Consider the following 17,305-nt stretch of genomic DNA (forward strand, 5'->3'; position numbering starts at 1 on the left):
TTTTTATTTTTGAGTGGTGCAGCCACTCCAAGGGACAGCAATGTGTGTCCCTTTAGTTTGTACTGTATGTACCGGTATGTATGTCTGTCTGTTTAGAGTACCAACAGGTGACAAAGTGGCGCTGTTGACCTTCACACTGTGCACAGGTGCATGATGGGAAGCTGAGTTTTTTGTTTCCATAAACTAATTCCTAGGTCATACTAGAGTGTCAAAGTAGAAGAAATAGCCGGTTTTCCACCCGACAGCAACGATATCAGTTGATCTCGCTCTCTCTCTCTCTCTCTCTCTCTCTCTCTCTCTCTCTCTCTCTCTCTCTCTCTCTCTCTCTCTCTCTCTCTCTCTCTCTCTCTCTCTCTCTCTCTCTCTCTCTCTCTCTCTCTCTCTCTCTCTCTCTCTCTCTCTCTCTCAGGGACCTGCTGAGGATAGGAGTGACCCTGGCGGGCCACCAGAAGAAGATCCTCAGCAACATCCAGACCATGCGCGTGCAGATGAGCCAGACGCCTCCTACCATGGCATGACTGCAGGAGGCGCTGTACCACGGAGCGGGCAGCATTCGCAGGGCCAACAACAACAACGGCAGCCTCCGAATGACCCCCGACCCGTCGGAACGCGCCAGGGTCGAAACCATCGTCTTAATCTAAATCCGACGCCATCATATGCCTGGAGTACAGGGTCCACGCTACCACACGATTAGCGACCATATCATCACACGTTTTTGGCGAATGCCAATTCACCCACACCAGAACGTTCAGGGTCCATTAACTGACACTTTGCTTCTTGTCGCACATGGTACACACGGGAAGAGAGACTGGCGTGGCGTTCAAGCCACTACCCCGCCATTTGCTTTTTCCTTCTTGCATCTCATCTAGTCCAACAGTCAGACCCTCAACAAATGAAATCGTGTCAAAAAGAAAAACAGCAAACTTTATGTTCAAATGACTGAGACTGTCTGTTGTGTTATCTGGACTTGGAAGGTGTTTGAATTGTAAAACAGAAGTGTGAGACGATTTCAACGTGGCCAGCAGCTATCAGCTGACCGCCTGTGATTTGAACTGGGTCGTCCGTAAAGGAGTACGGTCAGAGATGCCTTGACCGTACCACAAACAAGCCAGAAATGCTGATTGTACTGTAGAGAAAAGTCTATTATCTTTAAGAACAAATAGAGCGAGAGAACAAAATAATGCAGGAATGTACAGCGGAGTACCATATCCAACGTTCAAATCTTTTGCTTGTTTCACATATGATTTTATTTTTTATCATGTTTTTATATTTTTATTGTGTCGTAAAGTAGACTTCGGTCTGAGACCTTTTTTCCCCCCAATTAACTTCATTCACACGTTTATGTCCAATTCTGTCTTTTTTTTAAACACTATAGCAGGAAACCTATATTCCCGTTTGAACTTCAACACTACCTGTGGAGCTCTGGGTGGAAGGCCCAGCCAAAGGACTTGTGAAACCGGCCACACCCAGATACAGAGAATATAAATGTGTATATCTCTTCCTAAATATGAATATATCTTTCAGAATAAATCTTCATATTGAAGGTGACATGTATGAATATGTATGTACAGAACTGTCGGCTTGCATTTTTGGCAAAGACGTGTTCGTTGACTGGATTGTGATAGACACATGCTATGTATAGAGTCCTGCAGTGGCCCGTCTCCCTCCGGACGACCATACAATGGACATTGTGTTGTTGGTCACCAACCCGCCACTCCCACCCCCACCTCCATACTCCAGAGGGGCCACGAGGACAATCCTGATCGAACGTTGACCTGGAAGCTGTACAAAGAACTCTTAAATGTAGATCTATATGAAAATTGTTGTAGAAGAAAAAAAACTAATAATAATGATTTGGAGATCATGTTAAATGTGGGTGAACCCATGCCGTCTCTTGCTGGTGAGCACTTACTTGTACAGATATGTTTTATTTTTTTTAATTTCTAACCTCTTATTGCTTTATTGTTACGAGAACATGATGGTACCATCCAGAGGAGAGCAGAAAGACCACACTTTGGACGGCCCATATACAAGGTGAGCATCTGCCTAACTGTACGTATTCACCAGATCTACTCATTAGTTGCTGATCACGCCCACAAAATGTCATTAAAGTCTGCTAATCCATTCTCGATTTTCTCTGGACCTTCATGGAGACCTTGATCTTTGACCTTTTTGACCCAAATGTTTTATTTAGTTCTTTTTTTTATTATTTTTAACGTTGAATAGCTATTATTTTTAAGCTTAATTTCTTAGATAGAGTGTAGAGAGAAGGGCAGTGAGATGAGAGACACGTTGAAACAAGACCAGGAGTCGGATTCAAACTCTGGTCCTTTGCCGATAACTGGCTGAGCCACCAGACACTCCCCCTTCGACCCACATGTTAATCACGTCTTTGGAGCAGCATCCCGGTCCTTCCCCCAAAGTTTCCTGAAAATCTGCACATCCATTCTGCAGCTTTTGTTCACAGTTACACAGACAGGAGCAATTACTGTACAATAGACTGCCATGCATTGCTGTGGGCAGTGTAATGAACATCTGGGCTGGGTTTTGCCAACAGCCGCCCGATGCCATCCTGATGAGCACGCTGTCTTAAACAGCCCACACGGGCTCCTTGTTTCTTGCCGTCTAGCACAGCCACCCCACGACTGCGAAAGCTAAGCCACAAATTATAACTACTTCACTCTAACTATGCTTCGCTGCCATATGGGCAGGCATGCTGAGGACAAATGCTGTGGCATCTCAGAGTTGTTTCATGTATACGAGCAATGCGGTTGTTTTGCTGCGGAAAGTGACAAGTGGAAATGGAGTTTGGTACAACTTGTTTGCAAGATGACTTCATCATTCACTGGGCATGCCATGCGTGTCCGTCTATGAAATTACACAGAAAATTGTTTGGGGAGTAGGATTGAAATGTATTCTGTCCGCGAAAGATAGTTCTGGATTTTGCACAAGGTTGATTTCTCATTTTTCGTCTGGGGCAGGCGCTTATGATTGAAATGTTATTGGTCTGTGAGCTGTGATGGCGTCTGGTGGAACACTTTGTGGAGTGTCGATTCTTCACTCAATCCCAGTTGTTGCTTCTTGCTCCTTGTCTCATCTTACTTGTGTCGGTGAAACTCCACTATCTCGCTCGGCCATTAGAGCTGAGGTTATGAGAGAACAAGCGGTAGTACAACATTAACAAACCCACTAGGGCATACGGCCATGATGATGTCTCACAAACAATTATCATGAATCGAACTCCCTCTGGTATTTGTGACTCCAAAGGTTGGGGGGAATCATTTGAGGAGGCATAGAAACATGACTGGGATCAGCGCTAACCACCTTGCTTCCAAAATTAGAAATTGACGGCAGGCCCATTAGCAGATTATTAAGTATACGTACACCTCTGCCGCACCCCTGGCCCTTCCTCCTCCTCCTCTCTGTCCTGTCGTCCTCTCTCCCTGGCTGCTCCGGCTGGCTGGCACAGCTCCAGGTCATTTATCCTGGGTGTAACCGAGCTGTCCTGGGCTGGGGCTGGGCCGCGCTGGGTCCAGTCTGAGAAATGGTTGGCTCCACGCTCCAGTGCACCCAGGCAGGAGAGCAGACACCTGCTGGGCCCCCCACAACTGATAGGCATCTGATCAGCCACAGGGAGTGAGACTGATGGGGGGGCTACCGCAACGCAAACACACACAGGCATGCATGCACACACACACACGCACGCACACATGTACACATGCACATTTACACGTGCACGCACACACACACATGCGCAGAGGAGGGGGGCTCCATTACAACGGCTGTTCTCCAGCCTGCCACGTAAAGAAGACTGAGTGGGCTGCGGCCTGGCAGTGGGACCCTGCGTGCCCAGCTAGTTTAGATGGAACAAGCCAGGTTTGGAAGAGAAAGGAAGTGGTAGATTAGGAGAATGTGGGAGATAATATACAGTCCTTGCTTGAAGGGAGGCAAGTGTGTCCTTCATCTGAAAATGATGCTTTATGCAACAGTATCATTTAATCATTCTTGGATTTTTCTATATAATATATATTTTGTTTGGGGGGGGGTTCGAGAAAAATAGAAGGTGCTGCAATCATTCACTTGAATTTCCATTATGCACACATTTGATTGCTTCTTTGTTTTCAATCCTCCAACCCATTGATTTGCTAAGTATTCCCAAACATAATCACATGACTGCTATGAATCCATTCACTGAAACCAGTGATCCAATTTCAATCCATTAGTCGTCTATTCAGCCTCATCTCAAGTATTTGCTATTCAACCTAAGAGCTGGCAAATGAGACAAAGGGACGGTTTCATTATGCAACACTATAATTCAATTTATTTTTTCCATTCCCTCTGTGTTTGTCTTCATAAATATCTGACACTCAGATATGACAAATGGAGTGGGACGGGTTGCCGTCTCTCTCTGAATGCCATTCTTCTGTGCACTGATAGGAATGGGGCTTGTTAAATGCAGTGGTGGACAGTAATAATTATAACTAACGACATTTACTTTTCTACATTATGAAATAACCAGTTAAGCCCTTTTTCAAATATAGTGAAAAAAGCTGTACGCTCACAACACAGCACGTGCAACGATTTGTGAGCTTGTGGATCTGCTATTTTCACTATTATTGCTTCTTTTTTTTCTGGAAAATGTTTGCATTTGGGGGGAAAATGTCAATATTTTGTATTTGAATACTGTCTTTTAAAGCATGTACTTTTGAATACCGTCCTAAAGGACCACTTCAGTCATGTTCAACCTATCTTCATTCAATTGGTCCTCATTAATACTCATTATAATAATTATGGTACCATGTTTTGTCTACTCGGTCAGGGTCTCAGAGGAGGGCTGTGCTCAGATCGGAAACCAGCCTACCAGTGAGTGACATCAATGGGGAATACTATAGAAACTGCGCATACATCTAAATGACGGAGCGGTTGCACAAAGACCCGTCCGGCAGCCCTGTTTAAGGCAATTTATTTGTGCGTGTTATAAGTATTTTTTGTAGAATTATTCATGACAAAGTTGTACAGTATGTATATCCATAACATAAACAAGCAGCACGCTAGCAAACAATTCACTAGTTCTTTATTTCAATCATTTTATTATTATTATTATTTTCACAATTATATTACCTGATCATCTTCTTCTTAAATACACTAGTTTGAAACTCTTTAACGGCATATGCATACATCTGTCGTGCGAATTATCAAAACATTAGAAAGTACCCGACGAATCTGTGTATCAGATTGTGAAAATATAATAATAAATAATAATAATAATATTAATAATAAAATGATTGAAAGAAAGTACTAGTGTATTGTCTGCGCGTGCTGCTTGCTTATTTTATGGACATACATACTGTTGACTTTTACAACTTTGTCATGAGTAATTCAACAAAAAATACTAATAACTTGCACAAATAAATTGCATTAAACAGTGCTGCCGGGCGGGTCTTTGCGCAACCGCTCCGTCATTTAGATATATGCAGAAACTGCAGGCTTTCTCTCCCTGGAAAGTTAGCATGCTATAATGGAAGCCATTGCGCTCATATTATATATATTTTTAATCTTGTTTGATGGTGGGTTTCTAAACTGTTCACAGCCCTTCTCTGAGACACAGAGTGACTAAACAGAAGTTGGGCCACATTGTGAGCATGTAGCGTGGCTAATAAGCCAGACTCAAATCACACTGTCGTGTGGTATTTGAGTCTGGAGATGCTGTGTATGGATCTTGTTTCCCGGGGGACGGGTTCAAACATTTTCTCTTTGACGCAATTGGTCAGAGCTACTGTCAGTCAAAGGTCTCAAGCATTGAATGTCACTGTACCAAAGCCCGCCCATATTGCATACCGTGTCCCGATTGGCCACACCAGTTCTCTGGTTGTAGGAAATGGGCGTACAATTGAGCCTCTCCAGACCGTAATCTGCCGGCAGGCAATTTCTTTTGCCAATGGCTGATTCGGTCTGGCTTATTAGCCAGGCTAGTGAGCATGAGCATTAGTGAGATCCAATTGAATGAAAATTGGTTGAAAATGGGTGAAGTGGTCCTTTAAGCATTTTTTTAAAGCAAGTAATCCATTGCTTTAACTTGAGTTAAAGCAATGGAGTACTTGCTTTAAAAAAAAGCTTGAGCAACTTTCACTAGTAGTTGAGTCATGTTTGACCAGGAATGTCTACTCTACACTGAACTTTGAAGTACTGTAGTATGAGTCGACCACTGGTTCTTATGGTGTTACTGACTGAACTCACATGACCAAACATGTCCTCTTTATATCTTCTGTTTCAGACTGCTTGGACTGCAGACCATTGGACGCACGTACCCACGCAATCCTGCGTTTCACTGTTCCAGACCAGAACACACACACACACACACACACACACACACACACACACACATACATACACACACACACAGCAAGCATTGTTGTGGACAGTCCAGTGTAAGGAAAACAAAAATCAAAATGGGTCCGTGTCTGGATGGATGGTGACTGACCTCACTATGTGGTACACTATGGTTGAACTGAATGTGTGTGTGTGTGTGTGTGTGTGTGTGTGTGTGTGTGTGTGTGTGTGTGTGTGTGTGTGTGTGTGTGTGTGTGTGTGTGTGTGTGTGTGTGTGTGTGTGTGTGTGTGTGTGTGTGTGTGTGTGTGTGTGTGTGTGTGTTCGCTCGTGTATGTGTGCTCGTGTAAGTGTACCGTTTGTAAGCGTGAATCTATATTCTTTAATTTTCTTTTATTTTTTATTTTTTGTTCCGTCTGTATAGCTACCACTTGTAAAGTGTGATGAGTATTTGTCAAAGAGTTTGTAAGCTGTAACTTTCTGAGAACTGTTGTACTAAATGCACTCAATAAACACCTTGGAAAAACAAGTCTGTTGACCCGTCAACCGCGTGACTTACTGATAATCTGGTTTTTATTTACTGTGAGTTAAAAAGAGGCAAAAGTGCAGCACTTGAGTAACATGATATGCTGTCAACAGTGAGTCTAATGCTTGGCTTGGTAATGGCTGAGGGAAATAACAGTATTTGTCATGGCCGTCAGCCTCACAGCTGCAGTATTAAGTCGTATGCCGGTGTTGCTCCCCGAAAATAGCAGATAAATAAGCTCACAATGTTTCGCAATGCAACATGGTGTGAGCTTGTAGAGCTGCAAGGATGAATGAGGCTTCCGAATGCCACCCGCCGCCACTAATAAACAGGCTTTCACTCCAAATGCACATGAATGTCCCTAAGATAGGAGTCTTTCCAAGACAAAGATTATTATATTTTGAGTTGCGGACATGTTCGTCTCCCTCTGATGACTAATGGCCATGGATGCATATACACTGTGCACGCAGAACACACACACACACACACACACACACACACACACGCGCGCGCGCGCGCACAGACACACACACACGCACACATGCGCACGCACACACACACACACACACACACACACACACACACACACACAACATAATACAGTAGTGTCTTTAATCTCTGGTGAAGGCTTTCAGAGCTCTTTAGACATCAGGGAGTGTGTTGTGCAGTATGGTACAGTTAAAATTAATGAGGTGAGGCTGAAGAAATGGGGATGAATCAAATTTTCAGCGTTGCTTTCACAGCTGTTTATTGTCCATAATTGATTGATAATACACTACTGTTGCTAATAATAACAAAAGATGGCCCGGGCCGGCCTAGCGGTCTAGGTTTGAGTCCCGTTCCTGACAAACGTTGTTGTCACTCCCTGTCTCTCTCCGTCTCCCCTCGTTTCCTCACCTTTAAAGGCAAAAAGCCCCAAAAGTATTAGTATAGAGCACCGAAGTCCTGACGTCACTGTCAGTAGAGGGCGCCAGTCTACAGGTTTGTGTACTTTTTATTTGCATTGAAATTCCCATAGGGGGATTCATATAAGAACTGTTTGAAAAATATACCGATCATCCCGGCCTTTTCACTCATATGGATATGAAGCATCGACTGAAGGTGGAAATGTACAAATATACCCAAAGAGTAACACAATAAGCGCTAGAAACGAGTCAAACAACCCATAGACTACATTTCCGGGTAGGCAGGGTGGCTGCAGCTGCCCGTCGCACAACAGAAACTGACATGTTAATTATTATTATTTTTTTTTTAATTGATATTTAATGTTTCATGGGTACTACGAGTCGAGTCACTACCAGCTGAGCTTACGTCAACGAGGAATCTCAGGAACGCAATGTGTTGACAGCTGGGTGTGACGTATATTAGCAGCGACATTGCTTTCATACCCTTGTAGTTTCAAGGCTTTTGCGGCCACATTGATTCCATTTTCTCCAGAAACTGGCTGTATCAAATATGAATGGACATCATTAACGACGCACAGCCACCCCCCTGACAGAAAGGCCGGGATGATCGGTTTATTTTTCAAACACAGTTCTTATATGAAGCGACCAAAAAACCCCTATGGGGATTTCAATGCAAATAAAAAAATACATGAACCTGTGGACTGGCGCCCTCTACTGAAAGTGACGTCAGACTTCGGTGCTCTATTAGTAGTTATTTTAAGATATCCATTGATTAGACCATATCCCCCCATGTGTCTGTGTTTCTAAGGGTCCATATGGTTCCCAACTGTCACTCAGCTGGAGATCCCCTGGTACGCCCTCAAGGACCCCTGTGGGTCCCAGGACCCCACATTGAGAACCACTAACTTATGATGCAGCCACTGCATTAATCTTCCCAACGCCTTCGCCCACTCATTTTTCCCAGCTTGCATCTTGATGAACATCTAAAGGATTGTGGAGAGGATGGGGTGGGGGGAGGGCCCCCCCCTGCTGGGTGAGGTCAGGACTGAGGGTGGGAAAGCTGATGCCAGAACCCGCCGCCTGTGGATCTCTATCTGATTACCTTCCTTAATCAAGAGGCAGGACTGCCGCATCCTGTCGCATAACGCTGCACATTTCTCACGGCAGAGGCCTTATTGCTCGGGAGACGTCGCAAGGTCACGTGGGTGGCTTAATTGCTCTTGTAGACCTCCACTAATAGTCAATTAAACAGAGGTAATGGCCATTCATATGGGTAATGTTCTGTATGGTATCGGTTTCCAAACCTTTTAATTGATACTGTTTGTTACTTTAATAGCCGCAATTAGGGGATAGGAGAGACAGGGAGGCGTGTACCCACCACAAGGAACGCAGTACATTAGATGTGCATGGATACCTGGCATATGTGTATACGTGTGTACACATGCCTGTGCACCTGGAGTACCTGCACATAGGTTTGTGTGTCCGTGTAATGCTGCATTCACATGTGCTCAGGCAGACGGCAAACAGCACCACCTGCTGGACAGCATGGCACAGTAAAGAAAATCCGATGGAACAGACAAAATGAAAACGCACGTGCAAAAGGAAAAGGCGCATTTGCTTTGCTGAGTACTGTTCAACTAAAACAATTAACTTCTGATAGTCGATGTAGACCTTTATTGTGCTTCTTGTGTGCTGATGCTTTTTATTTTCTTCTTTTCTGCTGAGATTTGTCCCGTGAAATGGAAGTACCTAACATCCGGTTCTAGATTCCGTCCGGTGCTACGATAACAGGATAAAATATTTGCCTTTTGCTATACCGTCGCTGGTTCTGACTGCCGGGCAGCTGTGTGTGCAGTCACGTCCAGTTCAAAAGTCAAAGTCGTATGATTTGTCACACACGTTACCGCAGTGAAATTTGTTCTCCGCATTTGACCCATCTCTTGGAGTGGTGAGCTGCAGCCGTTCCGCGCTCGGGAATCATTTGATTAGACCCCACAATCCAACCCATTGATGCTGAGTGCCAAGAAGCAGGGAGGCATTGGGTCCCATTTTTACAGTCTTTGGTATGATCCGGCCGGGGATCGAGCCCCCGACCTCCCAGTTTCAGGGCGGACACTCTAACCACAACGCCACTGCCACCCTGCTCCTGTCCTGCGTCCACCGGTTTGCCTGAGCCCATGTGAATGCAGCATAAGAGAGAGACCGAGAGAGAAGGAGATGCATGCAAACAGACAAAGGAAATCTGGGAGTGGATCGGTTGCAACACTGAGTTCAATCCATACCAGGGCGTCTCTCACTGATGAGGTATTCGACGCTCGCTGCTCCCCGCGTTAAAGTCACAGGAAGTTTGAAAAGTGACTTCTCAGCAGCAAATCTTTGCCTTAATCAATATTCTCCGAGCAATCACCTGCGAGGAAGGGGATTGGCCGCTCAGCGGGGGGAACTCCTGCAGAGAGTGAGGCAGAGAGAGAGGAGAGAACCGGGGGAAAAAGCAATCGCTCCAGCAGGGCAGATCATCAGAGAGCAGTGAAACTTGGAAGGAATATTGAGAGGCGCGCGGCGGAGAGGAACACAGTGGACTTAAACCACAAGACAAAGACAGTGGTTCAGAGAGTTTACGGAGGACTGGGAGAAGGAAAACATTAGTCCGGCAGCCAGGGGTGGAGTGGGAAATTTGGTATACCTTTTTTTTATTGGCCTATTGTCTATAGACGGGGGCTTTAAGATATGGGCCGAAAAGGGGATTAAACAATGGAAGGATGTTTTTGACAGAAGGGGGAATCTACTCTCTTTTGATGAACTAGCTGTTAAATACATTTTACCTCGTACACACTTCTTTAAGTATTTACAGCTCAGAAGCTTTATAGGGGTTAAACAGGTGAACTCTTTGACACTCCCTCCGCTGTCAATAATAGAGAAAGAGCTTATCAGAAACCCCTTTAATATTTTGTACTCTATGTTAGTAGAATTCTCTCCTGAAACCTCTGAATCCAAATGTAATGCATGGAAGGCTGATCTACAAGAGGAATTGACAATGGAAGAGTGGAGCACAGCCTGTATGGAGGCTCAATCTCAGATGGGTAACACTCGGTTAAAACTATTGCAATATAATTGGCTGATGAGGGTGTATATCACTCCAGAGAAATTAAATCAATTTAGTGTAGATATTCCAGATACTTGTATCAGATGTGGTAAAGACAAAGGTACACTTTTCCATTGTCTGTGGGCATGCACAAGAGTGAACACCTAGAAACCCTATTAAAACTTTAACTTAAGGTGGACATGAAAATGAATCTTTTTAGAAATCTAGGACTTTCAAATTTGAAAAAATTATAATGCGGTTCAATGGCAGATTGTGGCACCTCAAAAAACTCACTTTCACCTAGAAACTCCATTCACACTTTTTGAGTGGTGTAAACCACTCCAACAACTGGCTTTGTACCCGTGTCTGTTCGTACCAAAAATAAAAATCACACCCGTGTGAACTGAGTGGTGTAAGGTTTTATATAGCATGATCAGCTGTGGTCTGACGTAATGTCTGACGTAATGAAATAAGGTAAGGTATTATGTAGCCTGATCAGCTCTGATCTGACGTAATGAAATCACACCCGGATGTGATTTCACAACTGGCTTTTTCTGTGCAGAGAAAATGACCACGGTTGCTACGGTCATCCAGTTCACCCGGGTGTGATTTAATTACGTCAGAAATTATTTTGAACATAGCAACCATGGTAATTTTTTTATGCACACAAAAGCCAGTTGTAGGAGTGGTGTAAACCACTCCTACAACTGGCTTTTGTGACTTAAACACCCAATGCATTCTCAATGGCAATAATACAAACTTTGGAACGCTACTAGTCCTACATACTTACACCTAGAAACCCCATTCAAACCTATTTAGGTTAATCTTACGGTGGACATGTTTGCCTGTAAATAAATCTTTGAAATCATAGTTTTAGAAATATAGTGCTTTCAAATTTGAGAAATTTATAATGGGGTCAATGGCAGATTTTGGCACATCAAAAAAATCCTCAAAAATGATGAAAACCGGAAACGGCATGCTAGAGTATGCCGTCCGAGACCATGGGCTATAGCCCATGGTCAAAAAGGATGAAAAACGAGGATTTGAAAAAAAGATGAAAATCACTCCGAGACCATGGGCTATAGTCCATGGTCTCGGGGTGATTTTCGTCTTTTTTTCAAATCCTCAAAAATGATGAAAAACGGAAACGGCATGCTATATATAGTATGCCGTCCGAGAGGATGAAAAACAAGGAAAAAAAAAAGGATGAAAAACAAGGATTTGAAAAAAAGATGAAAATCACTCCGAGACCATGGGCTATAGTCCATGGTCTCGGGGTGATTTTCGTCTTTTTTTCAAATCCTCAAAAATGATGAAAAACGGAAACGGCATGCTATAGTATGCCGTCCGAGACCATGGGCTATAGCCCATGGTCAAAAAGGATGAAAAACAAGGATTTGAAAAAAAGATGAAAATCACTCCGAGACCATGGGCTATAGTCCATGGTCTCGGCGTGATTTTCGTATTTTTTTAAATCCTCAAAAATGATGAAAAGCGAAAACGGCATGCTATAGTATGCCGTCCGAGACCATGGGCTATAGCCCATGGTCAAAAAGGATGAAAAACGAGGATTTGAAAAAAAGATGAAAATCACTCCGAGACCATGGGCTATAGTCCATGGTCTCGGGGTGATTTTCGTCTTTTTTTCAAATCCTCAAAAATGATGAAAAACGGAAACGGCATGCTATAGTATGCCGTCCGAGACCATGGGCTATAGCCCATGGTCAAAAAGGATGAAAAACGAGGATTTGAAAAAAAAGATGAAAATCACTCCGAGACCATGGGCTATAGTCCATGGTCTCGGGGTGATTTTCGTCTTCTTTTTAATCCTCAAAAATGATGAAAAAAGGCATGCTATAGTATGCCATCCAAGGCCATGGGCTATGGGCCTATAACCTACTGTGGGCCTATAACCTACTGTGGCGACATTGGCTCAAGAGGTAGAGCAGGTCGTCCAATGATCCATGGGTCGGCGGTTCGAATCCCGGCTCCTCCTGCCTACATGACAAAGTGTCCTTGGGCAAGACACTGAACCCCAAATTGCTCCTGATGTGCTGGTTGGTACCTTGCATGGCTTCCGCCGCAATCGGTGTATGAATGTGTGTGTGAATGGGTGAATGTAATGCACAATCTATGTAAAGCGCCTTGGATAAAGGCACTATATAAATGCACCATTTACCATTTAACCTATTTAGGTTCATCTTACGGTGGACATGTTTGCCTGAAAAGGAATCTTTGAAATGTTTCATAGTTTTAGAAATAGAAAAGCTATAGTCCATGGTCTCGGGGTGATTTTCGTCTTTTTTTCAAATCCTCAAAAATGATGAAAAACGGAAACGGCATGCTATAGTATGCCGTCCGAGACCATGGGGTATAGCCCATGGTCAAAAAGGATGAAAAACAAGGATTTGAAAAAAAGATGAAAATCACTCCGAGACCATGGGCTATAGTCCATGGTCTCGGGGTGATTTTCGTCTTTTTTTCAAATCCTCAAAAATGATGAAAAACGGAAACGGCATGCTATAGTATGCCGTCCGAGACCATGGGCTATAGCCCATGGTCAAAAAGGATGAAAAACAAGGATTTGAAAAAAAGATGCAAATCACTCCGAGACCATGGGCTATAGTCCATGGTCTCGGGGTGATTTTCGTCTTTTTTTCAAATCCTCAAAAATGATGAAAAACGGAAACGGCATGCTATAGTATGCCGTCCGAGACCATGGGCTATAGCCCATGGTCAAAAAGGATGAAAAACAAGGATTTGAAAAAAAGATGAAAATCACTCCGAGACCATGGGCTATAGTCCATGGTCTCGGCGTGATTTTCGTCTTTTTTTAAATCCTCAAAAATGATGAAAAGCGGAAACGGCATGCTATAGTATGCCGTCCGAGACCATGGGCTATAGCCCATGGTCAAAAAGGATGAAAAACAAGGATTTGAAAAAAAGATGAAAATCACTCCGAGACCATGGGCTATAGTCCATGGTCTCGGGGTGATTTTCGTCTTTTTTTCAAATCCTCAAAAATGATGAAAAACGGAAACGGCATGCTATAGTATGCCGTCCGAGACCATGGGCTATAGCCCATGGTCAAAAAGGATGAAAAACAAGGATTTGAAAAAAAGATGAAAATCACTCCGAGACCATGGGCTATAGTCCATGGTCTCGGGGTGATTTTCGTCTTTTTTTCAAATCCTCAAAAATGATGAAAAGCGAAAACGGCATGCTATAGTATGCCGTCCGAGACCATGGGCTATAGCCCATGGTCAAAAAGGATGAAAAACGAGGATTTGAAAAAAAGATGAAAATCACTCCGAGACCATGGGCTATAGTCCATGGTCTCGGGGTGATTTTCGTCTTTTTTTCAAATCCTCAAAAATGATGAAAAACGGAAACGGCATGCTATAGTATGCCGTCCGAGACCATGGGCTATAGCCCATGGTCAAAAAGGATGAAAAACGAGGATTTGAAAAAAAGATGAAAATCACTCCGAGACCATGGGCTATAGTCCATGGTCTCGGGGTGATTTTCGTCTTTTTTTCAAATCCTCAAACATTATGAAAAACGGAAACGGCATGCTATAGTATGCCGCCCGAGACCATGGGCTATAGCCCATGGTCGGCATGCTATAGTCGGCCATGGGCTATAGTCCATGGTCTCGGTGTGATTTTCGTCTTTTTGGTCGGCATGCTATAGTATGCCGTCCGAGATCATGGGCTATAGCCCATGGTCAAAAAGGATGAAAAACAAGGATTTGAAAAAAAGATGAAAATCACTCCGAGACCATGGGCTATAGTCCATGGTCTCGGCGTGATTTTCGTCTTTTTTTCAAATCCTCAAAAATGATGAAAAACGGAAACGGCATGCTATAGTATGCCGTCCGAGACCATGGGCTATAGCCCATGGTCAAAAAGGATGAAAAACGAGGATTTGAAAAAAAGATGAAAATCACTCCGAGACCATGGGCTATAGTCCATGGTCTCGGGGTGATTTTCGTCTTCTTTTTAATCCTCAAAAATGATGAAAAAAGGCATGCTATAGTATGCCATCCAAGGCCATGGGCTATGGGCCTATAACCTACTGTGGGCCTATAACCTACTGTGGCGACATTAGCTCAAGAGGTAGAGCAGGTCGTCCAATGATCCATGGGTCGGCGGTTCGAATCCCGGCTCCTCCTGCCTACATGACAAAGTGTCCTTGGGCAAGACACTGAACCCCAAATTGCTCCTGATGTGCTGGTTGGTACCTTGCATGGCTTCCGCCGCAATCGGTGTATGAATGTGTGTGTGAATGGGTGAATGTAATGCACAATCTATGTAAAGCGCCTTGGATAAAGGCACTATATAAATGCACCATTTACCATTTAACCTATTTAGGTTCATCTTACGGTGGACATGTTTGCCTGAAAAGGAATCTTTGAAATGTTTCATAGTTTTAGAAATAGAAAAGCTATAGTCCATGGTCTCGGGGTGATTTTCGTCTTTTTTTCAAATCCTCAAAAATGATGAAAAACGGAAACGGCATGCTATAGTATGCCGTCCGAGACCATGGGGTATAGCCCATGGTCAAAAAGGATGAAAAACAAGGATTTGAAAAAAAGATGAAAATCACTCCGAGACCATGGGCTATAGTCCATGGTCTCGGGGTGATTTTCGTCTGTTTTTCAAATCCTCAAAAATGATGAAAAACGGAAACGGCATGCTATAGTATGCCGTCCGAGACCATGGGCTATAGCCCATGGTCAAAAAGGATGAAAAACAAGGATTTGAAAAAAAGATGAAAATCACTCCGAGACCATGGGCTATAGTCCATGGTCTCGGTGTGATTTTCGTCTTTTTTTAAATCCTCAAAAATGATGAAAAGCGGAAACGGCATGCTATAGTATGCCGTCCGAGACCATGGGCTATAGCCCATGGTCAAAAAGGATGAAAAACGAGGATTTGAAAAAAAGATGAAAATCACTCCGAGACCATGGGCTATAGTCCATGGTCTCGGGGTGATTTTCGTCTTCTTTTTAATCCTCAAAAATGATGAAAAAAGGCATGCTATAGTATGCCATCCAAGGCCATGAGCTATGGGCCTATAACCTACTGTGGGCCTATAACCTACTGTGGCGACATTGGCACAAGAGGTAGAGCAGGTCGTCCAATGATCCATGGGTCGGCGGTTCGAATCCCGGCTCCTCCTGCCTACATGACAAAGTGTCCTTGGGCAAGACACTGAACCCCAAATTGCTCCTGATGTGCTGGTTGGTACCTTGCATGGCTTCCGCCGCAATCGGTGTATGAATGTGTGTGTGAATGGGTGAATGTAATGCACAATCTATGTAAAGCGCCTTGGATAAAGGCACTATATAAATGCACCATTTACCATTTAACCTATTTAGGTTCATCTTACGGTGGACATGTTTGCCTGAAAAGGAATCTTTGAAATGTTTCATAGTTTTAGAAATAGAAAAGCTATAGTCCATGGTCTCGGGGTGATTTTCGTCTTTTTTTCAAATCCTCAAAAATGATGAAAAACGAAAACGGCATGCTATAGTATGCCGTCCGAGACCATGGGCTATAGCCCATGGTCAAAAAGGATGAAAAACGAGGATTTGAAAAAAAGATGAAAATCACTCCGAGACCATGGGCTATAGTCCATGGTCTCGGGGTGATTTTCGTCTTTTTTTCAAATCCTCAAAAATGATGAAAAACGGAAACGGCATGCTATAGTATGCCGTCCGAGACCATGGGCTATAGCCCATGGTCAAAAAGGATGAAAAACGAGGATTTGAAAAAAAGATGAAAATCACTCCGAGACCATGGGCTATAGTCCATGGTCTCGGGGTGATTTTCGTCTTCTTTTTAATCCTCAAAAATGATGAAAAAAGGCATGCTATAGTATGCCATCCAAGGCCATGGGCTATGGGCCTATAACCTACTGTGGGCCTATAACCTACTGTGGCGTCATTGGCTCAAGAGGTAGAGCAGGTCGTCCAATGATCCATGGGTCGGCGGTTCGAATCCCGGCTCCTCCTGCCTACATGACAAAGTGTCCTTGGGCAAGACACTGAACCCCAAATTGCTCCTGATGTGCTGGTAGGTACCTTGCATGGCTTCCGCCGCAATCGGTGTATGAATGTGTGTGTGAATGGGTGAATGTAATGCACAATCTATGTAAAGCGCCTTGGATAAAGGCACTATATAAATGCACCATTTACCATTTAACCTATTTAGGTTCATCTTACGGTGGACATGTTTGCCTGAAAAGGAATCTTTGAAATGTTTCATAGTTTTAGAAATAGAAAAGCTATAGTCCATGGTCTCGGGGGGATTTTCGTCTTTTTTTCAAATCCTCAAACATTATGAAAAACGGAAACGGCATGCTATAGTATGCCGCCCGAGACCATGGGCTATAGTCCATGGTCTCGGCGTGATTTTCGTATTTTTTTAAATCCTCAAAAATGATGAAAAGCGAAAACG

The 17,305-nt window shown here is 43.7% G+C and overlaps 1 protein-coding gene across 1 annotated transcript in view; it reads left to right on the forward strand.

The window, feature by feature from the left end:
- Positions 1–6,836, forward strand: part of LOC306943120 (ephrin type-B receptor 1-like) — a gene marked incomplete at its 5' end in the record, with an annotated part of 106,696 nt that extends 99,860 nt beyond the window's left edge. The window contains 2 exons of the mRNA XM_079529322.1: positions 410–2,034; positions 6,275–6,836. Coding sequence (XP_079385448.1) covers positions 410–518 — 109 coding nt within the window. The 3' untranslated portion in view covers positions 519–2,034; positions 6,275–6,836. The remainder of the gene's footprint in view (positions 1–409; positions 2,035–6,274) is intronic.
- Positions 6,837–17,305: the final 10,469 nt, after the last annotated feature.

This window comes from Electrona antarctica (genome assembly GCF_951216825.1).
Source record: "Electrona antarctica genome assembly, chromosome: 19".
Lineage (NCBI taxonomy): Eukaryota > Metazoa > Chordata > Actinopteri > Myctophiformes > Myctophidae > Electrona > Electrona antarctica.